The sequence below is a fragment of the Aristolochia californica genome, unplaced genomic scaffold (genome assembly GCF_029961685.1).
Source record: "Aristolochia californica isolate CCGP_79_NKW_82.1479 unplaced genomic scaffold, dmAriCali1.0.hap1 SCAF_14, whole genome shotgun sequence".
NCBI classification, from domain to species: Eukaryota; Viridiplantae; Streptophyta; class Magnoliopsida; order Piperales; family Aristolochiaceae; genus Aristolochia; species Aristolochia californica.
The window spans coordinates 25,440,213-25,456,094 of NW_027181815.1; the positions used below are offsets into that span (position 1 = coordinate 25,440,213).

General features: G+C 37.1%; 2 protein-coding genes across 2 annotated transcripts; one reads left to right on the plus strand and one right to left on the minus strand.

Moving 5' to 3' along the window:
• Window positions 1-1,165: 1,165 nt before the first annotated feature.
• On the plus strand, window positions 1,166-4,433 carry LOC137950379 (uncharacterized). The gene is made up of 2 exons (XM_068796819.1): window positions 1,166-2,214; window positions 4,025-4,433. Exons 1-2 carry the CDS (start codon window positions 1,267-1,269, stop codon window positions 4,157-4,159), a joined length of 1,083 nt encoding a protein of 360 aa, XP_068652920.1. The 5' UTR covers window positions 1,166-1,266; the 3' UTR covers window positions 4,160-4,433.
• Window positions 4,434-12,301: 7,868 nt separating this feature from the next.
• On the minus strand, window positions 12,302-15,882 carry LOC137950666 (molybdopterin synthase sulfur carrier subunit). The gene is made up of 3 exons (XM_068797251.1): window positions 15,529-15,882; window positions 14,725-14,792; window positions 12,302-12,824 (listed from the first exon to the last, which is right to left on the minus strand). Coding segments are annotated over exons 2-3 (309 nt in total). The 5' UTR covers window positions 14,726-14,792; window positions 15,529-15,882; the 3' UTR covers window positions 12,302-12,516.

Here is a 15,882-nt window from a genome sequence, read left to right on the forward strand (position 1 = left end):
ATAAAATAGCATGTTAAAAAAAACAAATCCAAAAAAAGAAAGATGAACAAATAAAAGAAAACATCACAATATAATGGATAGTCTAATTGAGATGTTTTAGAGATGAAATGTCTCATTTCCATACTAGGCTTTAGACTTCTTTTCTCACTTTTATAGCCTCTCACTTATGCCATAACTCATTTACCATTGCAATGAGACATTGGATCATTTGGTTCAAACTAAAAGTTTTTCAAGACTTATTTAAACCACAATATCAAATATGACTACATATTAAAATTAACTTGTCCACTATAATGGCCTAGATACTAGAGTTAATATTCTAAATTCTTAATCTAACCTTTACAAAATAGAAGGTTGTTGCATAACTCATATACAATGGGAGTAATCGAGAGTTAATCTAATATGAAAAATCATTTGGTGCAAAACATGTAAAACCCTATCTCAGTCATCTGAACACATAATCAATAACTATCTCAGTCGTACGACTAACGACTATCTCATTTCTCCGATCACTATCTCCGACATTCGATCAATGGGGGTAACCGGGGGCTAATCCAATATAAAAAGTTATTTGGTGAAAAATACTATCTTAATCATTCGATCATGATCAACGACTATCTCAACCATCTGACCAACAATTATCTAAGTTATCCGATCACCATCTCAGTCATCTCAGATAGCTATTTTCCATGTTTTTCACCAAGTAACTTTTCGTATTTGCTCAATCCTTATATGGTATCATGATCGGATGATAGCTATTTTTCATGTTTTTCACCAAGTAACTTTTCGTATTTGCTCAATCCATATATGGTATCAGCCGCACCCATATATGGTATATGCATTAAATTCGATCGAACGACAACTAAACCAACCATGAGCGATGGTATATGCATTAAATTCGATCGAACGACAACTAAACCAACCATGAGCGATGGCATGGGTTTACTGAATGCATGTCCAGCATTGATAGTGACGAAGGATGGACAATGGAGAAGTCGTAGATATCAATTTTAGAATCTCTGATTTTATCCTGATTTTGTCCGAGGTGAAATCACTAAATCAGGAATCCTTCTTTCTTCTTCGAGAAACACAAGATTCTTAATTCTTTGCTGAAGCGGCAGCCCCATTTTTACTGCAATTTATCTCTCTTACCGAGGATCTCTAAAAATCACATACACCCAAGCTTTACAAGTTAGAACTAGGAACTTTTTTGTTCTTCTTGTAGGTTCTTTCTTTTCTTTCTTCTTTGGAAAAGCACTGACACCCATGGAAGAAGCAGCCACCGCCGAATTCAACGACTGGGAACTGCTTCAGACGCCTGATGCGGCCGTCATCTCTGCTTCGGAGTCGGCCTTCTATTCCAGACATTTTGACGGTATCGACGGGGCCTCCGAAGGTGTCATCCAGTCCGACTATTTCTCTCTTGATTCCGGAAAACGATACGATAAAAGGATCCTCGAGGGAGATGGAGAGGAGGGTCTGGTCGATTCGGACAATAATGTCTGCGTTGATCCTGCGTCCGAGTCCCGCTTCGGGGACTATGGGAAAACGGTCGTGGGTCTGGGTGGGGTGGAACTTCCCGGCAGAAATTCTTCCAGTGCAGGATCACCTACAAGGAAAAATGGGGACTCTGGGGACAATATGGGCTTTGAAGGAAATGTTTGCGGGAGTAAGAATTTGGCTGAGGTTTGGTCGGACCCCGGCGGCTGTGGATCTCCTGGGACCAAATTCGAGACCATCAAGCAAAAAGAAGAATTGGAGTATGCCACACCGCAACTAAGCCCTCGTGGAAGTGACCTCGCGCATAGCAATTGCGCAGGTTATGGGTCAGATTCTAGTAGCACTGAATCCTTGTCTCGACAATATCATGCTGTCGATGGAGAAGGCGGTGTTGGCGACTTTTTGAAAGCCGAGGACAGGGATGCGTCGGCAGGTAGTTCAGGAGATGGATCCCAAGTGGGTGGTACTTCTCCGACTGGAGCTGAGAATTTATCCGCTGCGGGAGAGTTAAGATCGATTGAAGAAGGGAAGAAAGGGATGGCTTGGTGGAAGCTTCCCTTTGATCTTCTAAAATTCTGCGCTTTTCGGGTTAGTCCCGTTTGGTCTTTCTCCTTAGCCGCAGCCGTGATGGGGTTTGTTATTCTGGTGAGGAGATTGCACAAGATGAAGCATGAGATCCGTAGCATTCCTCTCAGGGTTAGCATGGACGACAAGGTGAGGACCCATTCACCCCTTCTCACAGCTTTCACTTCTTCTGAAATTTATTATCCACCCCACATACTGATGATAAGTAAGGAGATTTTTGGGTACCTGACAGTTGATTTCCCTTTAATTTATTTTTTCCAATCCGATCGTGTGTATTAAACTATTCATTATTTAATAGACTAGAAGCTGCATTCTCTCTTCCGCATGTGGTAAAGGATAAGATGCATATTAGCAAATATGCTCGCATTTAAGGCAAAAAAGGAATCAAAGCCCAGAAGATGCACTGCTTGTTTGTATCATTTTGCTCGCTCTACTTCTGGTTATTTGCTCTCTGTAAGACTTAAAGTCTGCTTCGTTGCTGTTTCTTGTGCATTGGTCCAACAGTTTAGCTGTTCCTGTTGATATTTTGCCTTTTGCAGTCGTGCTAGGTAACTTCAAGGATGTGATTGATCTTCTCTTTCTGTTAAAAATTTGTATATAGGGTTTGGAGCTTATTGTTTATCCTCGATTACTTTTTTTGTGCTACCGTTCTAGGGAAGTTCTGTTTTTGGAACTCGTCTGTCTTTATAATGTGCTAGTTAATATTTTCTTCATGCTGTTGGGATTCATGAGTTTATAGCTGTGATAAATGTCTTGTTCATTTCTCTTGTGCTTCATTTTCTTCGATGTGCTTCTAGCCATAACATTTTCCCGTCACTTTGAAGAATACTATTTCCTGTGAAGCAAAAGTCTGTTTTTACTCCTGTGGACAATTCCTTTTTCGCCAAAATGAAATTTTAAAGGAAGTTAAGTGGGTAGGATACTGCACCAACATTAGTTGAAGACCACAACTTGCATCTCATAATATTTTGTGAGAGCATTTATTGAAATTTTGTCTATAATGTTTGAGACTGATATCCACTTCGCAAGAGGCCCATTTATGCTATTTGAGGCTGAATCAAATGAATGGAAACAATGCATTGATGATGATGATGATGAAGGTGATGATTAATTCACATCTGGAATTGGTTTAGTAGTGAATGATTGTCCAAAAGGATTTGAGTTCACTTCTGTTCTGGTGGACCTTTAATCAAATCAAAGTTTTGCTGCTTATGTATTGAAATTGGTAGGAATGACATTTGCGGGAATACATTGAGCCTTTAGATCACTGGTGTGTGATTTAGTTGCTCATCTTGGCTATGTCTCCCTGATAGGGTTCACACTGCAGTGTTCCACAGAATAGAAACTTATGTCTCTTATGATGCCTTTCATTGGTGATTGTTTTAATATGAAGCATAATTAGTATCTATGCAAGAAATCTGGGCCATTTGCTTGACATACCTTGGGTTGAGAATCTTATTGTCTGGTTTTCATGACATGCTTGTTATCCTGAGCTCTTGGGAATTCTGAGCTTCTTGGTTTTTTAAGTTCTTATTAGCTGCTTCTTGATTGTAGTGGAGGCATTCTTCATTTTTGCATAATTCTCTTTTTTATGTTCGCTAAACTCTAAACGGCACTTTGTTATATTCTGTGAGAACTGTCTGTGATTGTACTGATTGTAACCTTCTTATGCATATATGATGATTGAAAAAGGTACTTGGTTTCTTTTGGTAAAAATCCAGCCAAAGGGATTGACTGTTCTTATGTGTATTATTCTTGTTTTAAATAAGAGAATAAAGCATAGGTAAGATACCCCCTTTATCATTAGAATCTTCTGATCGACAACTATCTAGGTTTCATCAAGCAATTGATATAGCATCCTTGAAAAAGACTTTCCTCATAAGAAAGAAAAGAACTTACTATCTTTGGAATCTGATCCATATGAATGCCAAATCTGCAGAAGGTGTCTCAGTTCATGATCCGTGTGGCACGCCTCAACGAAGCATTTTCAATTGTGAGGCGAGTTCCCATGGTCAGATCCTCCTTTCCAGCAACGGGAGGGGTGAACCAATGGCCAGCCATAAGCCTCAGATGAATGGTTGTGTCATGGGAAAGTTTCAACAGGGCTGGCAAGGTACATTTGATGCAGACTTCATCTGCACCGATATTTCCTCATCCTTTTTTTATGTTAAACATGCGTGAAGCATGTAGCAAACAACTATTTCTGACTTTGTGCTGTGTGGATTCTTTGTTGATCTGCTTTTGGTGATCTACTCTGTTATAGAACAATTTGAAAATGTTCAAACAGATCAGAGTGTAAGTATTGGCAGGGTAAGTAAGAACTTAGGAATTGATTTGAAGCTGTTTTATTTCAAGCAGTATTAGACATATTTTACAGGGTGATATCTATCAGCTCTAACGCTTGCCTTGGTCCTTGGAATTCCAACACGAAGGGGCAGCAAAATTGTGGCTTGATACCGAGTGATGGAATCAGATATGAGCTTTCCGTCATTCATTGGAGAAGGATTTGTATATGAAATTTCTCTCTAAAAAGTTATGTTATTATGAGGGAATGCTTCATGGTAGAGGAAGATGGAAAGCCATCTCAATGATATTGGGGGAGATATTCCAGTGCTCCCAATCTGTCTCAGGGTGGCTCCTTGTTGCTCGCAGCAAGTGGGAACTCCATCTCGAACAGTTGAGGGGAGTGTCCCCTATCGCAGCAAGCAGCACAAACTCTCTCTTGTCCGGACAAGGGGTGTTGGCCTTCCGATGGTGGCGAGGTCCTTCTGATGGCAGCAAAGGGAGAGCTCTCTCTTGCACTGTCAAGTGAAATTGAGATGATGTATATTCTTTGGTATTATCTGAATGAAACACTAAAAGTTTCTAGTGGAACTGTATTTTAACCATATAACAAAAGTAATCAAATATATATAATAGTTTAAATGTATCTTTTATTAAAAATGACCAAGTTATTCAAGTATAATCATCCACAAAAATAACAAAATACTTTTGATTGGTTTATATGATGAAATTCAAGAATAATCATCCACGAAAATAACAAAATATTTTTGATTGGTTTATATGAGGAACGGGAACAGGTTCCTGAACATCTGAGTGTACTAAACTCAAGGTTTAGAAGATAACTATGAAATAGGTTTCAAAGAAGAAATTAAAGAATGTTGTTTACTCAAAAAGGGATGTCCTAACCGATTGAACCACTCAATAATTTGTTAAATAATATGTGGAGGTGGAGTGGTCATAGCTGATATGCATAAGGCTCTAGGGAATTGTTAGAACAAACAAAACATTAGACATAAGAAAGGATGGGGATGAGGATGAAGAACAAAATTCCTTAAACCTTTCTCTAAGAACCATCAACAATTGAAACAAATCGATCAGTAGGACAAAGAGATAAGGTGGACAAATTACTTAGTTTACAATTAAGATGTTCAGAGGCATCTACATCAATAATCTAGGGTGAGGTGCTAGAACAAGAAAAAGAAAATTATATACCTATAGTGGCAAGTGGCATGAAGAGGATTTGAGGATGAAGTTGACATCTGTTTCAGCTTTTGGAGCACATCATAGTCCTCTTATGTGAGAATATTGGTGGTTGGTTGGGGTGAGGAACCAACTTCTTTATTTTCAATTCATGTGAGTTGGTTTTCCATGCAACTTCCATATTTCTCAACTTGATGGTTATTTAATCCATAATAAGAACAAATCTAAAGAATAAATGACTCTCTAAATGCCTCTCCAAAACTCCTGCCTCTGCCATAATTTCTACCTCAGCCACTCCCTAATGTGATCTATCTTCTACCTTGAGAAAACATAGCGAATGACTCAACAATATTTGTCTCTTGTTCTTGTCTTGGTTGGAATATGGAGCATGGTGGCATATATATCATAAAAAGTGGGTTTTATAGTGGAACTCAAAATCTATGTTTTGACAACATCAAGATACGATTGAAGGTTGGCAAGACAAATAGCTCCAATTAATTTGTTTCTTTGCCTTTCTTGAATAACATTGTTTATGGAATACGGCTAGTTAACGCCCATGCTTGCAAGAAGCCTCTGAATCAAGTAAAATACGCCCATGCTTGCAAGAAGCCTCTGAATCAAGTAAAATACACATTCAAGTTGTTTGAATGCTTGATATTATATATGGCTCAAGATACATTATAAAGTCCTTAGAGACTGTCAGTATTTGAATAAAGTTTGGAACATGTATCCCATATGATTTTAGCAATTTCAAGATGAACCACATTGTTTGCCACAAATTCTTCCTGTTGAATAAGAAAAATGAATAATTTTCTGATGTTTTATATTCATCAATTCAGGTATTTATCGGTACCAAAGAGATATGATCTTACACGATAAGCTTTATCACTAAGAGGAGTTTGCATTGCTTTAGAGTTACAAATTGAGACAATATCAAATTCTATCTCTTATCTTTATCTCTATCATCCCCACTCGAGATGGGGCTCCAAGAGGAGAGTCCAATCTTGGTCTTCAAGAAAAGGAAACATGTTTGTGGAAGCGGTTTGGTGAGAGCATCTACTAATTGATCGGCAGAGGAGACATGAGTAACCATGACCACACGAGATAGCATGATGAGTCATTACACAAGCTGGAATCTTTATCACATGAGTTGGAAGATTTGGTAATCTTCCTTGATTAATGTAGTTGATTTATCTTCCCTTGACTGATGTCGATTTCGATAATCATGATTGATGTAATTAGAGATATTATGGACCCTAACTTATCTCTTAAGTTTTCCTAAATACGTAATGGAAATAGTATAAATAGGGGTCTTGGTTGAAGGGTTCAATCAAGTTGTCCACTTCTCAACTCGTGGAAGAATCTCTCTCTAGTCTAAACTCTTTCTCTCTCTTTTTCTCTTCTCTCCTTCCTACTTGAAGTCTCTCTCTTTGCTCTTTTTCTTCTCCCTCTCTCATCTTGCTCGAGGTTTCAATCATGGGGTCCTAAATTCAACATGGTATCAGAGCACTCTGATGGTAATCCAAAGCTACATGTTTCATGCCCAAGTGAAAGACTGGATTAGAACTCAAATTTATAGCACCAATATTGTCACAATAAAGCATTGGTTATTGCAGAAGAAGAACACCAAGTTCAGTGAGAAGAGAGCAGATCCATGGATCTTAATTGTAATGGTTGCAATAGATCGATATTCCGCCTCGGTAGATGATCTAGCCACAATTTGTTGCTTCTTAGGACTCCAAGAGATAGGATTGCGACCTAGGTAAATAATATAGGCATCGATAGAAATGAAATCATCCTTGATTCCTTCCCAATCGGTATCATGGAGAGACAAAAAATATTATCGATGTATTGCGATACCATAATCCAGAGTCCTACAGAGATAGTGCAACAATCGCTTGACATCATCCTAGTGATAAGTAGTAGGGCATCCATAAACTGGGATAACTTATTCACCACATGAGCAATGTCAAGGTGAATAAGAGACAAGTATTGTCGACTACCAACAATAGTCTGATATTCAGATGCATCAGAGAGTGTCGTGCTAGACTGAAGTATGAGTGTAGATGATGTGGCAAGGGGTTTAGTTATAGGCTTTGCATTTCTCATGCATGTGCAAGCAAGAGATCAGAGATATATTGGCATTGAGACAAAAGTAATCTTTGAGAAGGAGGAACAACTTCAATTCTGAGAAAATAAGTCAAGGAGTCAAGATCCTTGAGTGACAATCTCTGAGAAAGAAGGTGAATGAACGTTGTCATAGCTTGATCATTGTCTCCCGTAATAATGATGTCATATACATAGATCAGAATATGCATCACAACAATCCTTGTGTGAGAGATAAAAAGAGAGGAGTTTGCATAAGAGTTGGTGAAGCTAGAGGTGATGAGAAATTGGTGCAACTCATGATACCAAGCACGAAGTGCTTGCATGAGACTGTAGAGGGCCTTAAGAAGTTTGCAGACATGATGGGGATGATCACGATCAATGAAGTTCGATGGTTGTGTCATAAAGACATCATCAGATAGAGTACCTTGGAGAAAAGTATTATTGACATCAAGTTGTCGAAGGGACCAGCCACGACTTACTGCAAGGCTACGAACAATGTGAATAGTGATAGGTTTAACAATAAGACTAAATATTTCGTTATAATCAACTCCGATGTGCAAGTGAAACCCTTTGGCAACTAAACGGGCCTTGTACATGTCAATAGAGCCATTAGAGAGATATTTAGTACGAAAAATCCATTTGCAGCCAACCAAATTCTTGGAGGTATCCAAGGGAATAAGTTCTCATGTCCCATTGTTGGTTCACGGTTGGCAGATGCAGGAAGCTGGGTTGTGAGGTTTATCAAATTTTTGGATGGGCTTGTAAATGTTTGGTGGTGGAGCCTAGGTGTGAGGTCATAAATAGATCTTGCAGAGGGCGCATGGATTTAGCTTGCACCTTTTTCTTCTTGGATTTGAACCTTTGCCTTCATAGATTGCAGTCTGAAATCATAGTTGTTTTTTTTGTCCATCTTCTACTTTGTAGAGACTATTCAGAGCCCTGTAGAGACCAAAAATTGCTCAAATTATTGCAACTCTTCTGCCACAAGAGTTTGTTGAACTCTCCAACTTCACATGACAGGAGTCTATCAAACTAGATAGGAAGGGCTGAAGTCGAACCTGAAGATGAGGGACTTGTTGAAGGTCAACTGAGAGAGCAACAAACTTTTCCTGAATTCTTGTAACCTCAATGAAGAAGAAGATGATGATTTTGAATGCTTGTTGTCGGAACCCTAATTATTGTTGCCATCCCATGCATTCAAGTTAACAATGGTGTCAACTTGAAAGTAGAAGAAGTAGATAGCATATGCTACTGCAGCACCTAGAGCCATAGTTGTTGTTCGCCTTGACAAAGCTAGCCTCCGCTTCATCTTGGTCCTTAGTTTGATACTAGATCTATTGTTCTTCGGGAAAAAACCTAGGTCTTACACTTGACCATCTATTTTTTTACCTCATCTCCAATTTTTTATCTACTCGTTGGTTATCTCCATCTTGTTACCACTTCCTTGTTTTTCTTTCTTCTGTTTCTATTCCTTAGTCTTATCTGAAGGCCCTTCAACATCCTAAAATGGAAAAAGAAATTGTAGCCTTGTATGAAAATCAGACTTGGCAACTAGTTCCACCTCCATTTGATAAACAACCAATGGGTTGTAAGTGGGTATTCAAAAGTAAACATAATATGGATCATGTCATGACTCGCCTTAAAGCACGATTTGTGGCTAAAGGATATACTCAATGCTACAGTGTTGACTATGAGGTGACATTCTCCCTTGTGGCCAAGTTAAACTCGGTACGTGTTTTATTATCTCTTGTTGGTTTGTATATCAACTTGATGTCAAAAATGTCTTCCTCAATGGGGGTATTAAGAGGAGATTTACATGAACCAACCACCTAGATTTGTGGTTAAGGGAGTGTTGGTATGATAACTATAAAAGTCTTTATATGGTTTGAAATAATTTCCACGTGTTTGGTTTGACAAGTTTAGTCAACTAATTTTTCGGTTTGGGTTTACAATGTGCTTTTTGGATCATTCAGTATTTGTCAAACATACCAAAAAAGGAGTTGTGCTACTTGTTGTGTATGTGGATGATATTATTTTAACATGGAGTGACACAGATAGCATCAGTCGAGTCAAACACAAAATATGTAATGAATTTAAGATAAAGGATTTGGGACTCCTCAAATACTTTCTTGGTATTGAATTCTTTCAGTCCAAGCATAACATTATTCCATCATAGAGAAAATATGTACTTAACTTACTTAAAGATACAGGAATGATGGGATGTCACCCTACTAACACATCAATGGATACAAATGCAAAGTTATATGTAGGCTCGGGAGAAGATGTCGATGTGGGCAAGTACCAAAGGCTGATAGGGAAACAGATATATATTACGGTGACCATACCAGATATCTCCTTTATAGTTAGTGTTGTCTACCAATACGTGCATAAACCTTAATTTATTCACTCGCAGGCATTGGAAAGGATCTCAAATATTTGAAGAAGGCTTCATGTTAGGGGTTCTATATAAGTGTCATGGTCATCTTAATATTGAAGGTTTTGTCGATGCTGAGTAGGCTGGATCTCCAGATGATAGAAAATCCACCTCCACCTCAAGGTATTATACATTAGTTGGAGGCAGCCTTGTCACATAGAAGAGTAAAAAACAAAATGTAGTTGCAAGATCTAGTGTTGAGGTTGAATAAAAGGTTATGGCATATGCAGTAAACGAACTTTTATATATTAAATCCTTCCTAATAGAGTTGGGATTCAATAAAGGTGGTAAGATGGAACTCTACTGTGATAATCAAGCTACAATTCATATTGTCTCCAATCTAGTCTTTCATGAAAGAACAAAGCGTATCAAAGTTGATTGTTACTTTGTTAGAGAAAAACTGCTAGCAAGTATTATATGCCTCAAACATGTCTTATCTCAAAGGTAAGTTATTGATATAATCACAAAACCAATTAGCTCAAAATTTCTCTCCACTATATTCATCAAGTTGGGAATCTACAATGTCTTCTCACCACCAGCTTGAGGGAGAATGTTAGAAGATATAAGTAAACTTGGGTAGCATTAATGTAAATACTCTATGATCTTTTGGCTTTTATCCTCACCTATTAGGATGAAGGGTATATATGTACTTTTACTATTTGAACTCTATAAATAATACACAAGGAGGATTAGGGTAAGCTCGTAGCTCTAATCCTCTCCTCTCTTTCCGATGTGCTCTCTCTCTCTCTCTCTCTTTCCTAACTCAGTCATCTCTCTTCTCTCCTTCTCTTTCTCTCCTCTTATTCTCTTCTCTTCTCCTTCTTTCTTCCTTCCTTTACGACCTCAGTTGAAAACATAAACACCATAGAATCCTGAAAAGTACAATGGCATAGTAAATAAGACAATAAATAATGCACTTAATGAGAAAATCAAATAAAAGCAACTTAAATAGAAAGGCAGTGATGCATGCTCCCAATTGGGGACAATTAATGAAATAAGCTCTTAGAGAGAGCACTAACAATCTAGACCAATAGATAGCAGACAATAGAGGAGGGATGGGGGTGATTACAATCTAAGATGACATAAAATTTGGAAATAGAGGGTGGATGTCAATAGATTAGTATTAACAGAGACAAACTATGGGTAGAGTAATAGCAACTTACTAAGATTGAGAGCATATTCAGATTAAGATGAAGATGATCCCATCACTAATTAACGTGTAATCTCAATCTAACATGAAACAACTTTTTGTTGTTCTAAGATGATCGAATGGCTGAGATAGTCATTGATCGTGATCGAGCAGTTGAGATAACCGTTTCACATATTTCACACCAAATGGTTTTTCGTATTAGATCAGTCATCTATATATATGTTGATCCAATACGAAAAACCATTTGGTGTGAAACATGTTAAACGTTATCTCAGTCATCCAATCATGATTAACTATCCAATCAATGGCTATCTAAGTAGTTCGATCATGTTCAAACGGCTAAGATAGTTGTTTCGCATATTTCGCACCAAATAATTTTTCCAATAGGTATATATATACATATATATGTGTGTACACGCGCATACATATTTCTTATATATTTATGACTTTTTGTAGGATGCAACGTCTTTTGTACGAGTGATGAGGATTTGTTGGTGAGGAGGTCAGTCTTCAGGATAAACCCATATAAATCATTCGGTGGACGCAATCTAATTACCTCAATCAAATACTTTTTCCCTACTGTTCTCATTTCAAACGGCTCTAACATTGCAAAATGGGTATATTTCTAATATTTTATACGTTTTTCAAAAAAAATTATTTGAATTAGAGCAAAACAAAAGTTTAAATTTTTTACTCCCGTCTCAGCCCGTTACTATCAAGTTGAAGCAGGAGTGCATCTACATTAAGTAGTGTGAGGTCCTGTCTCTTCAATCCCTTCCCCATGATCTTAGATAGCCGTGGCTCCTCATCACCAACATTTTAGAGGCACGTTTACCTGTGAGTAAGTATCTTCTGGTAGCAAAAGTGGGGTTTCCTCAACATCTTGAAATTGGGCGATGAATAAAAATGCCGTCGCCCTCGAGAGACCTCGTCTGAGAACCGCCATTCACGCATGAAACAGAGAGAACCTAAAATGCAGGAGCCCTCGGACTCCCTCTCTCCCCCCTTTTGGCCAACACCATCTAACACTGTTGGGCAAAGCCAAAAATCTGATACCTGCAGCTTAAATAAGACAAGTATGTATGTTCAATACAAAGTTCAGCTTTCAGACACGAGTCTCCATCTCTCTAGGTCCAACAAATACAGAGACAACATATGCTCTATGAAAAACACAACTGCAAATTATTCTATCTTAAATTTGAGTATTTGTCAAGAGCCAAGCATCACTTGAACCAGTATAACTAGCATTACAACATCATCCCCCGCTAATCGGAGGAATTATAGCCAACTCATCTCGGTTCCTTACTAGTGCAGAATCAAGAGCATACTCCTCGTTCAAGGCCAAAACAATACATCCACTAATCTCTTTTAAACTTGGAAACTGAGAAAGGATCTTCACCATACATTCCTGTATTGTACTTCCAGTTGGCACCTCAAGGGACACATCTGCCACTCCAGTTAGATCTCGAGCTCTAGCAAAGAACAGCACCTTGATCTCGACAGAGGACTTAAATTCCATTTCAGTGTCATCATTCTTTTCTCCCCTCGTAGCCACTGTACTCACTTCATCCAATTTTGTGAACCAAGAGCAAGAGAAAATGTCATTCATTCTGTGATATTTATGAAGGCAGGGACATGAAAATGCATCTCACATAAAAGTTAATTTTTGCACAATGCCAATAAAAATAAAAAATGCTGAAAGGATATGTAGGCAAACTACTGTCTACAAAAAAGAAAATTATTTAATAAAATACAAGATTTAAACAATATTATTAAAAATTAAGCTTTAACATGTAGGCAACTTTTTTTGGACAGCAGAGAACATGTGTAAAGTTAGTTTGAAGTTTTTCTTTGATGAGAGCGACTTCCTTTTTTAATTAGGAAGCTTTATGTTTTGCTGGAAAGAAACAATGAGAAGGGTCTATCAATGAACATAGTATATTATGTCGGTCAAGCGATGGTAAGTATATGTGTCAAAAGGGAGATAAAACCCTACCAAAAAGTAGCTACCCAAATAGAATACTGATGTTACTATTTCAAAGAAAGTAAAATTATATTCCTTATATAGGATATCAAAATAGAAGTAGAATGTTGTAAGGAAAATGATAGAATATTGTAATGAAATGCTAGAACAACCTGCTTCAACCTTTCATAGATTATAGAGTAGAATATTGGTAGAAGAGTTGAAACATTAGCATGATACACCAAGTACATAACAACTGAACCTTTTATTATGGTAATAAAAAAAAAAATTAGTGCAAGATGAATAGCAAGCAAGCCTAATTTAAATCACCAATTAAGAGGTCTAGTAAAGGTAACCACATTGACAAAACTGTATAGAGCCTTTTTTAAGTTAAAAATCAGCAAGATAATAAGACCTTGTGTGACAATACTTTATTCTTAGTATACTGTTTCAAATATCTTCCATTTCCCACAGGACAAAAATAACACCTAAGCTAAAACATAAAAAAAAAGTGCAGAAAAACCAACTTATTAAAGATGGAAATGTCCAGACAGCAACTAATGTTAAGGGAAGCAAAGTAATCTGGAAGGTTGTTTGAAGTTGGAATTATGTTGAAAAAGATCTGAAATCTAATTTTCAAATATAGCAGCCTACCAAAAAAAAATTATTTTCGTTTCAAATAATAAAATGCAATAATGAAAAATGACTCCTAATTTCAAAAAAACAAATCCTAGAATTTTTTTATTTTTTTTGAAAAAATATATAGCCTTCAAGTACTTCTGATTTTTTCATTCAAGACCAGAGAAATCATCGCTCGCATGTCTTTGGATAATTTCTTAAAATCATTATCATAAAAAAGACAAACCAAACATGGTTGTTGGAAAATGTCTCAATTCCAGCAAAATCCTCTTATAATTTTTATTTTCAGAGTAGAAAATGCAACCATCGTTTTCTTTTCTTCTACTTGGCTGTTCAGCAGGCTTTCAGCCAACAGTCAAAACTCTCTAATGATCCACTGGCAGGAAAATATAGACCTGTTTCACAATCTTTGAGAATATTCACATGGCAAATTCAGTGATATTAATCACCCTAGTTTTCCATTGATACTCAGAAATAAAAACAAACCAATGTATTAATGTCATTAGTAGAATTGAAATTTTGCATAAAAGTAATATGCAAGAAGAAGACAATGGAACAAAACCAAAGCATAGTACAAAGTTCCAACAGCATGCAACAAAAGTGCAATTATCTGCAAACAAAGTAACATAACAACAAATAAAATTTCCACAGAAACCCACATAAGAAGAGATCCACATGCCACATGCACAATGAGATAAAAGCATTAGATTAGAGAAGCAATAAGCAACTAAATAAACGTACGGTGAGGAATAACAACAATTCAAGTTTCCTCAACTATACATTTCACTGCATAAGTAGGATAGCATTTGACTAAAAATTGGATACTAGTGGCAACAATATAAACAAATTAATCGAACTTACTGGTTCTGTCCCACCGTGTACAAATTTAAGGTAGTAAACCCAAAGGACTATTTGTGTCGTTTTAGTAGCTACAAAAGAAAGAAAAAAATCGTGAATGACTAGCAAATATGAAAGTCTAAAAAACCTAAATAGGTCTCACTAAAAGTAGCACAAATTAAAGAACAATTTAAACACACAAATGTAGAACAGAATTGAAATTTGTAGGTTAAGAAACGTATTTCTCAGACACTATAATAAAATAGAGAACTGAAACTATCAACTTCATTCTACATAGATTATATGAGAATATACATGTATATGTTTAAGAACCTAAATGTTGGTATTCAGGCACTATGTAGCTATTGTTTGCCGAGGTAACAATCTAACATTCAGATTGCTAGAACTGTCAACTACAAATACATATCCATAAATGAGTGCATTTAAAAGAAAGAGCAGAAGTAGTACTTCTTCAGCATTATAAATCATTTTTTAAACATGAAACGCTTGAAACAATCCGTTGTAACTCCTAATCAAATTCAAATATAAACAGTGAAAAAATGGTAAAAAAATACAAAAAGAAAAACAATCCATCGAGGGTCGCCCATAACTTCCTTGATTAAAACAATCGGTTAGTTTAAGCTTTGCGAGGTAGCCGTCATCGTTACTGATAATATCCATGATTAAATCTAGTCTTTCTTCAGCGCCCAATAAAATTTTCAAAATTTAGAGTATATAGAAGACAATATGACGAGGAGGGTTGGAGACGAAGAGACCGCTTGGAGGAACAACAAATTAACGCAGAGTGGAAGAGTCGAGGAGACGTACGGACGGGTGCCTTCATAGACCGGTGGCAAAGAGGAGGATGCGCAGAGCTGAGGATGATCGTCTGGAGCAAAGCGTTGGCGATGGTCAATTGAAATAGATTTTCAGAGGAAAGGAGTATCAGAGTTGGAGACAGTCGATTAAAAACGCATGGAAAATAAGATTTTCAGATACAAGGCCGGAAAAACGGGAAATCCAATTATAGGGCGAAAACCGAGGAGATCGAGGACGACGGAAGCCCCTTCGTGGAGAGGTAGGAGATTAGAAGGACTCAAGGAGAAAATTTGGGCTGAAATAAACGATTAGCAGAAAATTTTCTGAACAAATTCATTTCATTTATCTATACGTCATCTTCAA